This window comes from Vigna unguiculata, chromosome 5 (genome assembly GCF_004118075.2).
Source record: "Vigna unguiculata cultivar IT97K-499-35 chromosome 5, ASM411807v1, whole genome shotgun sequence".
NCBI classification, from domain to species: domain Eukaryota; kingdom Viridiplantae; phylum Streptophyta; class Magnoliopsida; order Fabales; family Fabaceae; genus Vigna; species Vigna unguiculata.
This window is the reverse complement of record NC_040283.1, coordinates 1,799,051-1,814,804: the sequence shown is the minus strand read 5'-3', so window position 1 is coordinate 1,814,804 and position 15,754 is coordinate 1,799,051. Positions and strand designations below refer to the sequence as shown.

At 25.7% G+C, this 15,754-nt stretch overlaps 1 protein-coding gene across 1 annotated transcript; it reads right to left on the bottom strand.

The window, feature by feature from the left end:
* Nucleotides 1–8,961: 8,961 nt before the first annotated feature.
* On the bottom strand, nt 8,962–9,600 carry LOC114186144. The gene has a single exon (XM_028074174.1). It carries the CDS (start codon nt 9,546–9,548, stop codon nt 9,246–9,248), a length of 303 nt encoding a protein of 100 aa, XP_027929975.1. The 5' UTR covers nt 9,549–9,600; the 3' UTR covers nt 8,962–9,245.
* Between the last annotated feature and the right edge of the window lie 6,154 nt (nt 9,601–15,754).

Sequence of the window (15,754 nt, the reverse complement as noted above, 5' to 3'; positions counted from 1 at the left end):
TTATGAATCTGACGAGAATGTCAAATTCACAAAGACACTTTCACGAAGATAATCTTAAAAGAAAGAAAAGTTTCATTGTTTATATTTTGAGTGATTGTGCAAAACATCATAATTTTTCTTTTGAATTCATATAAGAGCATAATAAATAAATGGGAATTTAGTTAACGAAGGACATACATCGCTCTCTTTATATAAATTTGAAAGAAATCTATATAAAAGAAATAATAATAATAATAATAATAAAAGTATTATTTTATTTTATTAAATGAGAGTGGATAAACGTCCCCTCAATTTTGAAAATTTTAAAATTATTACTAAATATGTGAAGAAAAAATATTTTGACCCCTCTCCTCACATAATCCCCTAATTTTGTTTGTCCTTAAATTTATTCCGTTTATTTCTTTAAAGAATTGTTTGATTAATATCAAATAATTTATAATTAAAATCTAAAATTGAGACTTTTAATTTTTAATTATAAAATTCAATTAAAAAAAATAATTTATTACTCTGTGATGAAGAATAACAATTATTATAACTTACGTGTAATAAGTAAACAACTCAAATCTCAATACTGAATAATATGAAAGTTAAGAATAGTTACATTAATTTCTAGTTAGATGCATAAATTAAAAAAATTTAAATATATTTTTATTTTTAATTTTTAATGAAAATTAGAATTTTTTTTATTTGGAATTAATTTAGTCTCTTATCTTTATAAATATATGGATTTGGTCTTTTAAATCAAAAATTTTTAAGTTTATTTGATGTTTAAAACACGTTTATCAACTAATATTAAAGTGAATTTGTGTCAAACGATGTAAAAAAACTAAAATACTATAATGAAGTGTATTTGAAATGTCAAATAAATTTAATAAGATTTAGTTAAAAATACTAAATCCATACAACTCCAGAATTGAAGGACAAAATTGGTTCAAAATTTATAAAATAAATTAATTCTAATTTTTACTAAAAGTTGAAGGAGCAAATACATATTTAACTCTTTAAAAAATAGTTTTTTATTTTATTTTTATTCACACATTATACATAAAGGCTGATTAAAATACCAAAATAAAAATTAATAAAATTTTAAAATGAGAAAGACATGAAGTTCATAGTAAAAATAATAAAGTTTAACTTTTTTTAATACTTTTATGTGATGGTAAAATTGATAAGTTTTTTTTTATGTTAACATAAATGTCAAAGTTCATAATAACATGAACTTATTTGAAGAAAAACATAAAATGATAATTAACACTAAACCCAAAAATGAGTACAATTACCTATTGAATTTGTTATTTTGGATATATGATGTGTTCTTAAATATTGTTCACAAGAAAACTATATAAATCTATACTAACGATTTTTTCTTTTCATAAATTTCGTTTTTTAATTTTACCTTTAATAAGTAATTTTTTTAAAATTAAAATAACTATTAACAATAAAAAGTAACTATAAAATAAAAAAAATCAATTTTTATTGTAGTAATTATTTATATTTAATTTTATTATAAAAAGGTTGATCACACGTCCACACATAGTTCTTTTACTAGTGTTAATAATAAAAATAGGTAAATAAAAAAAAAAAAAAAAGTTGTGCGTAATGTACAGAGACAGAATCAGTTTAGCAGGCCCACTCCTCCACCGATGGTGTGCACCATGCACGCGCGGTAGGGTCCTTTCAGATTTACTTCACTTTAGTTCTGCCACCTCTTTACTCTTAAAGAGGGATGACAACGGGGCGGGGCAGGTACGGGTATCATGATTTCATTCCCATCCCCATAATAAAAATTCATCCCCAAACTCAACGGGTATACAACTTTTGACCCATTCCCATCCCCACCGGATAACGGGTATTTTCTTATACTCATACCCATACCCATTTTTTTATTGTTCCATATATCAATTAAATATTTTTTATAAAAAAAATTTAAAAATCACACCAACGGAATCATGATACTATCAAAATATTCAATATTAAAATAACATACTCTTTTTGATTTTCATGATGTCAAATATTAAGAAAAATATTATAATAGTATAAATCTCAAATTAAAGTATCAAATAACAACTAAATAAAATTCAAATAATTATATAAAAGCTAAAAAATTACACATTACTAAAATTTTATAATAACCAAAATATTTATTAATTTTACAAATGATCAGTGGTTTCATTTGCATTCGATCCACCTACACATAGAAAAAAATGAAAAATTAGATATGATATAATAATTGAAATTGAAAATTTTAATTACTAGAATATAATGTACCTTCTTCATCATATTCATTTTCACTCATGAGAACATCTTTTCCTTTTAATTTTTTAACACCTACAAACACCAAATGTAGAATATTAGATGAGAATTCACAAAAAATACTAACAAAAAATATTAATAAATTTGAGTAACTTACCTAGATGGTTTGAGTTCCATATCCAACTTCTTGTACACATCAAAGCCTCTATAGTAAATAATTAAACATTATCATGAAACAAAAAATAAATAATAAATAAAATTATCATAAAGGAGTAAAGATAATTAAATGTGTGACCCAAATTTGAGAATATCCATTTGAACATAACATAACGGAAAAAAAAATGTATAATTAAGATTATGATAAAAGGAAAAGTACCTTGAAGATCTGCTTAAACCTTAAAGAACAAGCCAAACAATTAAAAGAGAGTAAAAAAGTGTATAACCAAAGTAACAAAAAGAAGAGCTACAAAATAAGAGTCAAACATTTTCATGAAAATAAATAAATAAATAAAGATAATCAAATGTGTAACCTAAAAATTATTTCATAGAATGAAATTGAGGAACACCTATTTGAACATAACCATGTACAGAGAGTAAAAATTATGTAATAAGAAGAAGAAAAATTACCTTCAAAATTAAATCTTGAAAAACAAACCATACAATTGAGAGAGTAAACAAAGTGTATAACAAAAAACAAAGAGAATGAGAAATATGTTATATATATATATATATATATATATATATATATATATATATATATATATATTATATTATATTATATATTATATTACTATGTATATGTATATTATATGTGTGGATATCTTATGTTTATATATATATATATATATATATATAATTATTTATATATATTATATTATATTATATATTATATTATATTATATATTATATTATTATTACTATGTATATATATTATATGTGTGGATATCTTATGTTTATATATATATATATATATATATATATATATATATATATATATATATATTTTATAGATATATATTTATTTTAAGTATATATTATATTATATTATATAATAATATAAATATAATAATATATATTATATTATTATGTATATATATTATATGTATATGCGTAGATATTTTATGCTTTTATATATATATATATATATATATATATATATTTCTTTTAAATTTTTATAAATTTGTCATGTTATAAATTTGTTTATAAAAGATCTCACTAGTTATATGATTAATTTGTTTTATACGTATATATTATATATATTATATTATATTATTATGTATATATATATTATATGTATATTATATTATATTATATTATATTATATTACATGTATATGTGTAAATATATATATATATATATATATATATATATAAAAGTATATTTTATTTATATGTATATATACTATATTATATTATATTTTATGTGTAAATATATTATTTATTTATATATATTTTTTAGATTATTTAATAAATTATAAATAGTTTAGTAATTTAAGCGGGGACGGGTATTTGGGCGGGTATATATATATCCCCATCCCCATCCCCAGTTGAAAATTTCGGGTATTACCCATACCCATACCCATACCCAGTCAAAGCGGGGATTCCCCGTCAAAACGGGGACGGGTTCGGGTGATACCCACGGGCACAGGTTTATTTACCATCTCTACTCTTAAACATACCAATCATTTCTAATATTGTTTATTCTATTACCAATATTCATTTTTATTTGGTTCCAACGCTATTTTTTCATTAACTACAACTAAATTAAAAATTAATCTGTGTATTTATATAAAATATATTTAAAGACTAAATCAAGGTACACACCTTGTTCTTTCAGGAAAAGGTAAAGAAATTGGGCTTGTTAACTGTTACTGAGTTGGACTGGGTGTACTACGCATGTTTAGAAAAATAAATTTTCTTTCTTCACCCCAATAATTTTACCCTGCACCTTATGGGATGATGAAATTACCAGTTTGTTTCTATTTTCTTCACTTCATTCTACACTAGTCACGCACCCTCTCTACAAGTTTATGAACCGAGTTTCAATCCTTCTCCTAGTTTTTCTTTTCCCTCTTTAAGTATAATTTCTCTCGCATACTCCATCACAGTTAATAAACTTATCTTTTGTTGTTACTTCGTCAGGTCAAAGCTGAAAAATACCAATGTGAAATGTGAAATGTATTTTTTTATTTTGAATTATATAATTTAAAATACAAATTTGTATTTTGAAATACACAATTTGAAATGTAATATAAGATTTTTATTTTAAATTGTATATTTCAGAATATAAATTTATATTATGATCTATAATAAAAAAAATATTGGATTACAAATTTTTTATTTCAAATTTTGGATTACATGATTAGAACATAAAAAATATTGATGTATAAAATAAAAAATAAAAATCCTAAACTAGAGAATAAATTTTACAAATGAAGCTCCCAAGGACTTTATACTTTCGGAATGTTTCTGGATTATACATCTGGGATGTTTTTGAATTATATCTATAACTATATATAAAGGAGATTTTCTCTTTTGTGTCCACATTTCATAATTTCAACTTTATCTTTTACAATTTAATTATTTATTAAATTTTTAAAAATTAACGGTTACTTTTACAAATTTTTATAAAACTATTTACTTATCTCCTTCTTCTTTTTTCTTCTATTATTTATCAACAGTTATTTTTCTCATATTTTCTCCATACATTTCACTTTAATTTTTATAAATATATTTTTATTTTGTTCATTAACTTAATAACATTACAATATCATTAATTATTAATATAATTCAAAAAATGCGTATCTCAGGCGCTATCGCGCCTGTGTTTACGCTAGAAATTCATAATGAAAATAAGAATCCTAAACCAGAGAGTAAATTTAGAAATTTTCAAATCTATAGGATTGCTGGAGGAAATGACCCTAGACAAAACATGAACGTTGCTGATTTGGGCTGAGGAAATTCTTTCGAGGTCCGTGCTATGGGCCCAAATATAGAACTGTTTGAAACAGCCGAGGCCCATTAACATTGAAATAGTTTTTCAAACTCTAGAGAACAATTTCTTGGAATTACAGTTATATGAAGTGTAAATAAATAGAAACATAGAAGATTATAACAAGAATTTTGGATTACAATGACAAGCAATTAGTTTTTTAATACTAGTATAAAAAATATATTATGTTTGTATGAATATTTAATAAATAAAGTATTAAATAATGGTAAATATATTTGAATGGGGAATGAATCGGGGTGGAGATGGTCCTAGAGAAGTTAAAGTTGTGGGACCATGGTTTTGTAATGTGAAAGAATGAAAAGAGAGAGTAATGGGTGAGCATGTGTGCATCATAAAGCTGCCACTTTGACCAATCAAACTTTTTTCTCACTGCTTAACTCAATCATGAGGTTCCCTCTGTTCATTGGGCCCTAACCACTATTCATCAACCCTTCTCTCTCTCTGCTTTACAAATATCATTTTTTAAAGTTTAAAATTATTTTAAACATGCAAAAATAAGCACAATTCTCTTTAATTTAATAAAAATTATTATAAATATATTTGTTCAGAAAAAATATGTTCAGAGAAAATAAAAAATGATGGCATGAGAGAATTTAGACAGTGTTTGAAATCTGACCCAGAGACACTGTCCTAGAGTGCACGAGTGCAAGAGTGTTGTGTTTGAACTTTGATGCTGTATATGAATTTTCTTTGTTTCCCTTTAGAGCCTTGTCGTATTACGTGTTTGCTAAAGCTGGGAGAGAACGTGATTCTTTTTACTGTAGATAAGATGGGAGTGTTTGTTGTGAGAAACCAAAACCTAAGATCCAAACTATTAATAAGGATTTTCTATTCTATTCTCCCACTCAACTTATGTCAAGATCATGGTAAATGTTTTTCAAACATACACTCACAAACTTGTCAGAGAAATGACATGTTTCGGTGGAAAATAAGTTTTATATACAGAGAAATAAAGAAATTAAAAATGAAATATTAAATTTTTGTTCATTTAATAAAGAAACCAAACATCATTAAAAAAGTTTATTCAGTTTATATATATTTATATAGTGTAATGATTAATGAAAAGCATAAATGCATGCACATGTTGGATATACATATTATATTCATTCATTGATACATTAATTTTATAGAAACATATCTTATTCATATATATCAGAGACGCCATGTCTGCACCAAAAGAATGAAGGCTCCAATTCTGAAAGAATGAACTTACAATTCTGAAAATACGATACTCTGTCAGTACCCACTAATAGTAAACACACTCAAATGTGATATTCCAAACATTAGATTTTAAGTATTGTAGTCATAATTCAAAACTAAAGCAATATTTAATGACTGTATCAACCTTAACCTTAACCGATTTGCACCTATATGAAGTAGATAAAATACTAAGAAATAGATTTAAGTTTAATTTAATCTTACCAAACCTGTTTGTAAAAAAAATTACTTACTTATATTTTATGAATTAATCTTATGAATTTATGTTTAGTTGACACGAAAAATTCAAACCAGCACATTAATCCTTTTACAATCATAATATTTTTAAACAATACACGATAATTTTTAGTGATAAAATATTATATATAAATGGTAATGATAAGTGTAAGTAAAATTTTAGATAAAATAATAATATATCCAGTTGTATATAGCACTTATATGAAATAATAGAGTTGTGAAAATAAAGCACCGTAGTTAAGCTCAATATGACGTAGATAAAGCATATTCCATGATATTTACCAAACACCACTAGTATATGAACGTGTTATGAATGAAAACAAGTGCTTTGTGATTTTTCATTTTTAAGGAACAACTACCAAAATATATACGAAAGTTGTCACCGAACCCCCCAAAAAATTAACAACTTTGATATGATTGTTTTGTTTGATTAATAGTTGAATGAGTTTGAATACATTAAATAGAGGGAATGATAGGGAAAAAAAATTCTGACACCAGTGGAATTTCTCAACAATATGTTTTATATTTATTTTGATGAGCTCTTATATATTTTTTTTACGAGAAAACGTAAGTTATTTGTTTCTATAAACATTAAAGAAATGTTATAGTTAGTTAAACTGGAATATTTTTCCGCAAGTAAAAATATATCTCTATGAACATAAGTAAATAAAATCATTTCAATTACTAAAAGTTTCACAAATAATTATTCAAGTTGTGAATCCAATTATGTAAGTTTTTTTCAAGTTAATAATAATTCATCACATAAATCAAGACTTGATATTATTCTATCGATATCGTTGAATTATAATTCCTATTTCTCGTATACATTATAAAAAATAATATTAATTCATTTGAACATATAAATATTATTTTTTTATAGTGTATACGAGAAATATGAATTATTGAAATAATTCATCAAAAAATATGGATTTATATTGGAATAATATGCCATTTCAACATAGAGTCTTTTCTGTCCCTCTTTTAATTTAAAAATATAAAAGTGACAAAGCAGAATAGAACGATTGTCTCAGACAAACTTTCTCCTACACTCAAAACATAAATTGGGAAAATTCCCACAAGAACAAGTGCGTGCAAATGAGGTCGGAAAAAGAATATTTTTGCATCAGTCAAATTGAAATATATTAATTAGGAATCATAACTATTGGTTAGAAACTTTTAATTGTTATTAGGAAACTAAAATCAAGATCGTAGAAATGAAATCTCATAATTGGCTATGAATGAGAGTGACCGAGAAATACTTTAACAAGTTTAACTACATAATAACATACTCCAAATAAATATATATAGTAAAATAGTTTTGATATTAATTATAATAACTTGTTTTCTGAATTGTGTGAATTATTGTAGTGAAGGAGAAAGAGAGTAACAATAGTAAGGTAAAAAAATGTGGAAATAACAGTTAATGAGTTTTGGAATAGCATCGATGTGCCATGTTAGAGCAGAAGCTAGCTAGTATTGTATGTAACCTATAGTGAATATGTACATTTTTTTACTGTTTGGACGCGTTCAAACACGAACAGCAACAATAATATTATTCAGAAAAAGAAAAAATTGAAGGTATGCGAATGTTCACATGGAGATTTTTGTTTAGGAAAAGCTATGAGGAAGTCTTGTGAAACAGTGACTCAGAGGAGACAAATGAAGAAGTGGATAAAACGGTAAGAAAAACAAAAATGATGTCGAAGAAACAATGAGAAAAATGGAAGAGAGGGTCATATCAACCACATGTGATGATGCACCATCTCTTTTTCAAAATGCATTATAATGTAACTTTGAGTTGACAAGACCTCAACAAATACAGCCTACGTAAAAGACACAACACACTCTTCAACTCATAAGCACCCATTTGTGTCCTTTTTTTTTCTAGCTATATAAATATAGCTCTTATGCTTCTTCTCTTTTCACTTTTAACTTTTACTTTCACCATTCATGGCAACATTCTCCTCCCTCTAATCCATAGACTCTTCAATTATACATCGATCGATACGAATCTGTATGAATTTTGTAAAATTGAGTTAAGTTTAAAATTTACGGTATTTCTGATCTACGAATAAACACATGATTATCATTACTACCTTATTTGCAATGCTATTTTTCTACACTAAAACAGTGTGTAATAACCTTACAAAATGAACAAAATATGCCAATTATATACAGATAACTTCACCATAAACAGTTCTTGATTCAAAAGAAACAAAGTGAAGTACTACACCAAGTGCAGAATGGAAACTGAAAATTTTAATTCATTGCCATATATTAGCCTTTTTGCACGTAGAGAACATACATGTTTTATATGAAGGAAATTCTCTCTAGCGTTACTTTCTCTGCTATTTACATAATAATAAAGAGCTAGCTAGAAAAACATATATATATTCTTTTTCTGCATGCTTGAACTATGATCCTTGACCATGGCTTTGAGGAATCCGGTGTGAGGTGATCCATGGTATGAGCAAAGAAAAACGTTGAACAATGATAGTTTGAAGATGTTGAGAATGTTTTTGTATCTAGTCATGCCAGCAGAGTAGCATGACCACACATCTTCTGATTATGTATAGTCTTCCTTTTTGCTCTTTGAGATACCCTCCAAGCCTTCTGCATGAAACCTTCTTCTTTGAAGCCTTCATGGAATCTCTGTTCATCTTTTTTCTGTCTTTGCAAGCTTGCACTTTGCAGTGTAGAGAGACAGATATCTGTGTGTAATGTGTGTGAGTGTTGAAAGTTGAGTGTTGAAAGTTGAAACCACTTGAAGCAGTGTTAAAAAAATGGGACTTTAGAGGGGTTCTTATAGAGAGAAATGTGTGGTCCATGGTTCCGAAAAAAATGTGTATTGGCCCCTCAATTCAGATTCCATGCCCCCATTCTCTCTCCATCTCTCTGCACCAACATTTATGTGGCATCAACCACCAAGATAAGTGGTCGGCCATTGAATTAAGCAAACCAAATAATAATGTTTAGGTCATCATGCTAAGTAAAACACCAATGTTATTACCTTAGATTTTTGAGCCCTCTCCATGGTTTTCAACCTCATAATTAGGCCAAGAAACAACGAAGCTTCCTTGTCATGTCCTTTGACTATATTCTCCAATTATTCCTCACACCTATACCCGAGTGATGAAGTTTCCTCTACTTCAAAATCCAATCATGGACTCATTTGAAAGAAATTATTGTAACTAATAAGTTCATGGTGATTTGTTATTAATTGTCTAAAGTTAATTAATGTTCATGTTCTTGCAAAACTTCACATTCTATCTTACAGTAGTTCGTCTGAAAACTGTAATGGCAGGCTAATAGTCAAAGTTAGGCATGTGATTTCAAATATGGGATATAAAGACAAGGGTGTGTCAGAGAGGGTTATCTTAAAGGACATCATAGTATAAATGTAAAATGGCTGTGGCTCCACGAGTTATGGCCTAATGTGCTTAATCGTGTGGCAATGAGCAAGATTCTCTCACTGTCTGTAAATAAATATGGAGAAAGATCAAAGATATTTATTTAATCCATCTTTTATTTCCATTCAGATTTGAAGTCAAAAAATTGTATGCAGTAAAAGATACTACAAAAATTAATCTAACGAGACTTGTTCAAACCCGACCAATTGCTTCGACATTTAGGGTTTCGTCTTAATTTAAGAAGAAGCATAATCCCACAGGTTGTGTCTTGTGCTCCACCCATATCACTTAGAATTGCAGCTTCCGTTTTCTATTATTCTATTTTATTTCTTTTCTCTTTGGAACCTTAAACGAAAGCTTTGTCGTGCTTAATTAAGTATATACAGTGGATAATATTCAAACAATATACATTCCTTCGAGTTAACTTCTCTTACATATGCTGACAAAATATCAAATTAATGATTATTCTTTCCCTCTTCGTACACGATGAAACTTAAGTTAAGTTGCATTATTAAGATAACTTATCCTTCTCCGAATAAAATAAAGAAACTTCAAAAAAGAGACAATAAGATAGCTTATCCGGATATACGTTACTCGGTTACTCGGTTTCGAACGAAGTCTAATTCAATTTTACAAAATTAGTTTATATTTATTTATATATTATAAATTGATTTTATATCTATTCGATGTAAAACTTTTAACGTCGTTAAGATTTGTTTGCATTTGAGTTAGATGTGGAAGAATTAATTGAAGGGTGTAAGCATAAGGGACATGGGGAGTTTAAAAATGTGGAGAAGGGCATCACTACCAAACTTGTCTGAACCATGTTCCTTTGGGGGGTTTGGTCTGAGAATATCTTAATGGACCAAAACGCAAAGCTGTAACGCATTAAGAAGACATTGGAGCACGTGAAATGCTCGTGAGGGGCATGGTTACTGCCTTTGAAACTGTGGACACACCTAGATTTTTTGCTTGGCGTTCACAGTTTGTAACCCTATTGTCCATTCCATGTTTCTGTAAAATCCTATTTCTTCATTAACATTCTCGTATTCTTTTCCAGATAAAATAATCAAAACAAACTGATACCTGATCTTCTAAATTTCTTGGTTTGATCAAAGATTATGCACGTATAACCACATTGGTACGGTTCAGTGTACTTGGTTACATTCATTCCATACAAGACAATGTACTAGGAGAATGCTAGCTAGTACGTAATTCTAATTAAATATCAGTTTTATGAGATTACAGAATTAATTACGGACTCTCCTACCATTGGATGAGATATTAATTAAGAATCTTAATTTCATTTATTAGATTAAAAGCAATGTGTGGAACAATTATAGGGAATGTTTATGTCAAAATATTTTGGTACTATGTGTTAAACATGTAATGCGAACAAAAACTTTCTTCATGATATATCTTCATTACAAATTGTCGTTATTTTATGATGTTATTATTTATTAAAAAGATAATGATATTTTAACTCACTTTTAACTTATTACTTCAATTATTATTAGATTATTTATTTTGATTTTTTTTAGTGATATGATGTGATGATCTAATGATAATTGAAGTGATGGATTAAAAATAGATAAAAAAAATGGATTAAAATATCATTATTCTTATTGAAATTACTCTTTTCGTAAAAATGTTAGCACGAATTTAAAATTTGTTTCCCTTTAACAAGAAAAGTTCGGAACAAAAACTATTTGCTAGCCATGCTAAAAGCATGAATGTTATATCATATATACTGATCAGTGCCAATCTTTTTATTAATTTAGAGTTAAATACGTTTTTACATTGTAAAACTAATAAAGTTTATTTTTAGTTTGTGATAGAATTATTTAACGTTTATCTCTCAAATGAACTAAAATTTTATTATATTTTTATGTTAAATTTGAAATAATTAATGTGTTTGATAGTTGTTTCGATATAATATTTGCTGGTGTATGTGGTACAATGTCCCCAGGTAAACATGTAATGCAATACAATATAACAAGTAATATCTTTAAAAAAAAAGTATATATGTATAAAAAAGGAACTTTAGGGATTTTGATTTTCAAAGGATAAAAAATAATAAAATATTTTAATGGGATTGAAATAAGAATTTACATTCTAGAAGAACGGAAATTAAAGAAATAAAGTTGTAGGTATCAAAATCAAATATCACCATTTTATAAAGACTAAAACATCTTCAAATATTCGGTTTTTAGTATTAATTTATGTTTGACCTTTTGATCTTATTAATATATGGCTATCGTTGAAGATGTTGTTTGTCTTTAACAAAGCTATAATTATTGGATACTACTACTAGTTCGTATTCTTAACTAAGGTTTATTATTGCGTGAATAATTTCATTGTTTGTGTGCATTATATTATAGGTGATATATATTATTAAATCATGAAGAAGAAAAAAAGTGATCGTCTAAACCAAAGCTAATAATTGAATTATATAATCAACACATGTTTCATAGACAAAATTAGTAATTAAATTATATGGTCAACATATTTAAAAATATAGTTCTACTAATTATGTTGAGCGACTTCTTTGGTTTATCAAGGGCAGTGTAATTTTTTTTATAAGTATTTTGTAATAGATAAAATAGTAAAGACAACTGAAATCAGTTTTTTTCCTAAAATAAAATAATCTGATATATAAACAAATTTGTAGAAACTAATTTTTCATTAGTTTGTCCAAAATCTATTTTTTAATTTTTTTATAAATTATTTTTTGTAAAGATGTTTTCTCCAAATAGATCTTCAAATTAATTAGATTTACCTTGGGCTTGGGTATAAAAGCATGAATTAGCCCATATGGTACTAAAAGGAAAAAAACAACATTCAGATAACAAAAACTGGGCTAATTTTGAATTGTTCCATTGACAAAACAATAAAAATGCAAAAGTCTAAGTCAAGCATTAAAACAACGCACATCCACATTCTTTTCACACCTCCATACCTTCCTCCCGCACCTCTATAGGTATTAAAAAATTAAAATTATCTATAAATCTTAATGGTTAAAAACTATTAATAGTAATAATATTATAATTAATTTTAATTTATATTAAAATTTATAAATTCATTAATTTATATTTACAAACTTTTTTTATTAAGGTCGACGTAAAACTTTTTTTTCTGTGGATTAAAATTAGTTAAGTTAATATAAATTGAACTTTTTTTTTGTTATGTTAGGCAACATTATAAATTATACTCTAAAGCTCATTAATTATCTGTGATCATATAAATATTTATTAAAATTAAATAATGAATACAAAGTATGAGATATCACACTAAATTTATGATAAAAATTACACTTTATAAAACATAAACAAAAAAAATCTATTATGAATTTTTTTTAAATAAGTACATGAACGTAAAACATTAAACAACTATCACTTATATGGTTTCCTATGAATAAAAACCAAATTAGCTATTTTAGGAGGACAACAATTTTCATCATGAAAAACATGAAAACACTTTTATCTCTCATATTCGAAAAAACTATTTGTTGAGCAAATAAATCATGACAAATTATAAAGTATAATCACTATTCAACCAAAACTTCTCAAATAATGGCGGAGCTCTTAAGGAGTAGGTGGGACCACGCCCCAAAACTTTTTCAACTTTTTTTAATTATATGTGTTTAAAATTTTTAAATTACGTATATTTTAAAATTATTTAAATTATATGTATCTTTTTAAATTAGGTAGTATTATATTAAAAAATTAATAAAAAATAAATTAGGTATTTTTTATTTTTTTATAAAGTATAATATTTAATGTTAACAAATAGTAAAACATAAAATCAAATATAATAAAGAAAAAAAATTATTAAGATAATTTTCATTTTCTCTCCCCATTGTCTTATGAGTTTTTCATATGTTATACTTATTATGAGTTTTTCATATGTTATACTTATCTATCACTTTTACCTAAATTTTTTTTGTTACCGAAACAAAAGAACAAGTTAAACATAAAATTATTATTTTTGCCATCATTTTTTATATCTTTTCTTTCATTTTTTAAGAAAAAAATTTTCTCTTGTCTCACTTGGTAGTGAAATACTTGTTTAATATATTTAGCACTATTTTTTATCTCATGACATTTTGTATATTATTTTTAGTGAATATAGAAGAGTAAATAATGTATTATGTGATTTTTTATATACAATTTTTAAGTGGACTTGATTATCATAATTTTGTTTAGTAGTTATATCTCTTAATTTTTTATTAGATTATGATAAATTATTTTTTAGTCTTAAACTTGTTTTTTTTTTAAATAGGTATATTGATGAAAATTAATAGAATAAATTCATTTTTTAAAATGGATAAAATAAAAGTGAAGATCAAAACATGACAACATCATTGCTTATCGCATAACAATGAAATGAAATGCTTGTGATGACTTTGAATCGATATGTGTACATTAGTAAGATGGAAAATTAATATTTTGCATATAATATGGTTATTTATATTGAAGAAAAAAATAGTTGAAAATTTTAGTTATGATTGAATTATTTGATAAGTTCAAAAATATGAAAAATGATGGACAATCCTTTAGATATGTGTAGTTTCTTTTATAGTTATAACTATACTGAATTATGTATTCATTTTTATTGAATTAGTGAGAGTAATGTTAAATATATAAATTTTAAATATATTATTTTGGCTCTCTCAAATATTTTGGTCAAGATCCGCCACTGTTCTGAAAATTCTGCCTCCAAGCATGCTCCAAAGCATAGATAAATCTCATAAACTATGCATAAATAGAAGCCTACACCCCTAAAAAAGCTTTAAATTATCTAGATATTCAGTGTGACTTCCTTTAAAAATACCAACACATGAAGTTAAATTAGAACAACCCCTAAGTGCATTGTCAATATTCACCTTAAGTTAATTAACATATGGAGTTTGCTATATTAAGTCCTCAAATGAAACCACCTACCCTCCCTAATTTGAATATTGAAAATAAATTTCAGCACATAAAAAGACAAATATAACATTACTCATATGCTTCTTATATTTATTATCAGTCATACATTCTAAGTCCTCAATTTGAAAATTGGCATAAGTAAAAATAATTTAATACTAAAATGTACTATGGTTTGTCATTCTCAAAATCATTCAAATAACTACAGTAATGACAAACATTCTAATCATTTTAAGCAAAAGACTACAAGAAAACGTCATAAACAAAAACAACCAAATCCATACAGAAAATTTGTAGATATTGAAAATCTTCCTTCAATCATTTTGCATAATAATAAAATAGTGAAAGAACAAATGACAGAAAAATTCAATATTATTCCCACACAAAAAAACAAATAAAACTACTCTTTTTTTTTAACATCCAAATATTAGAAAAAAGTCATTTGACACTATATTTAACTAAAACAAATTCTCCAAATCCATAGATTTCATCCTAGAAAAGTAAAAAATTTTAGCAATTTTTTTTGAAAAAATACATAATTAAATCTAAAATTTAATTAAATACATCATCATCTTATTAACCATCAAAGAAAAAAAAAATCACATACATAACAAAAAATAAAAATTCGAGTAATTAAATGGTTATGCCGAACTAACAACAAATTACTTTACTTTTGTTAAAGTGATTAACTCTTTA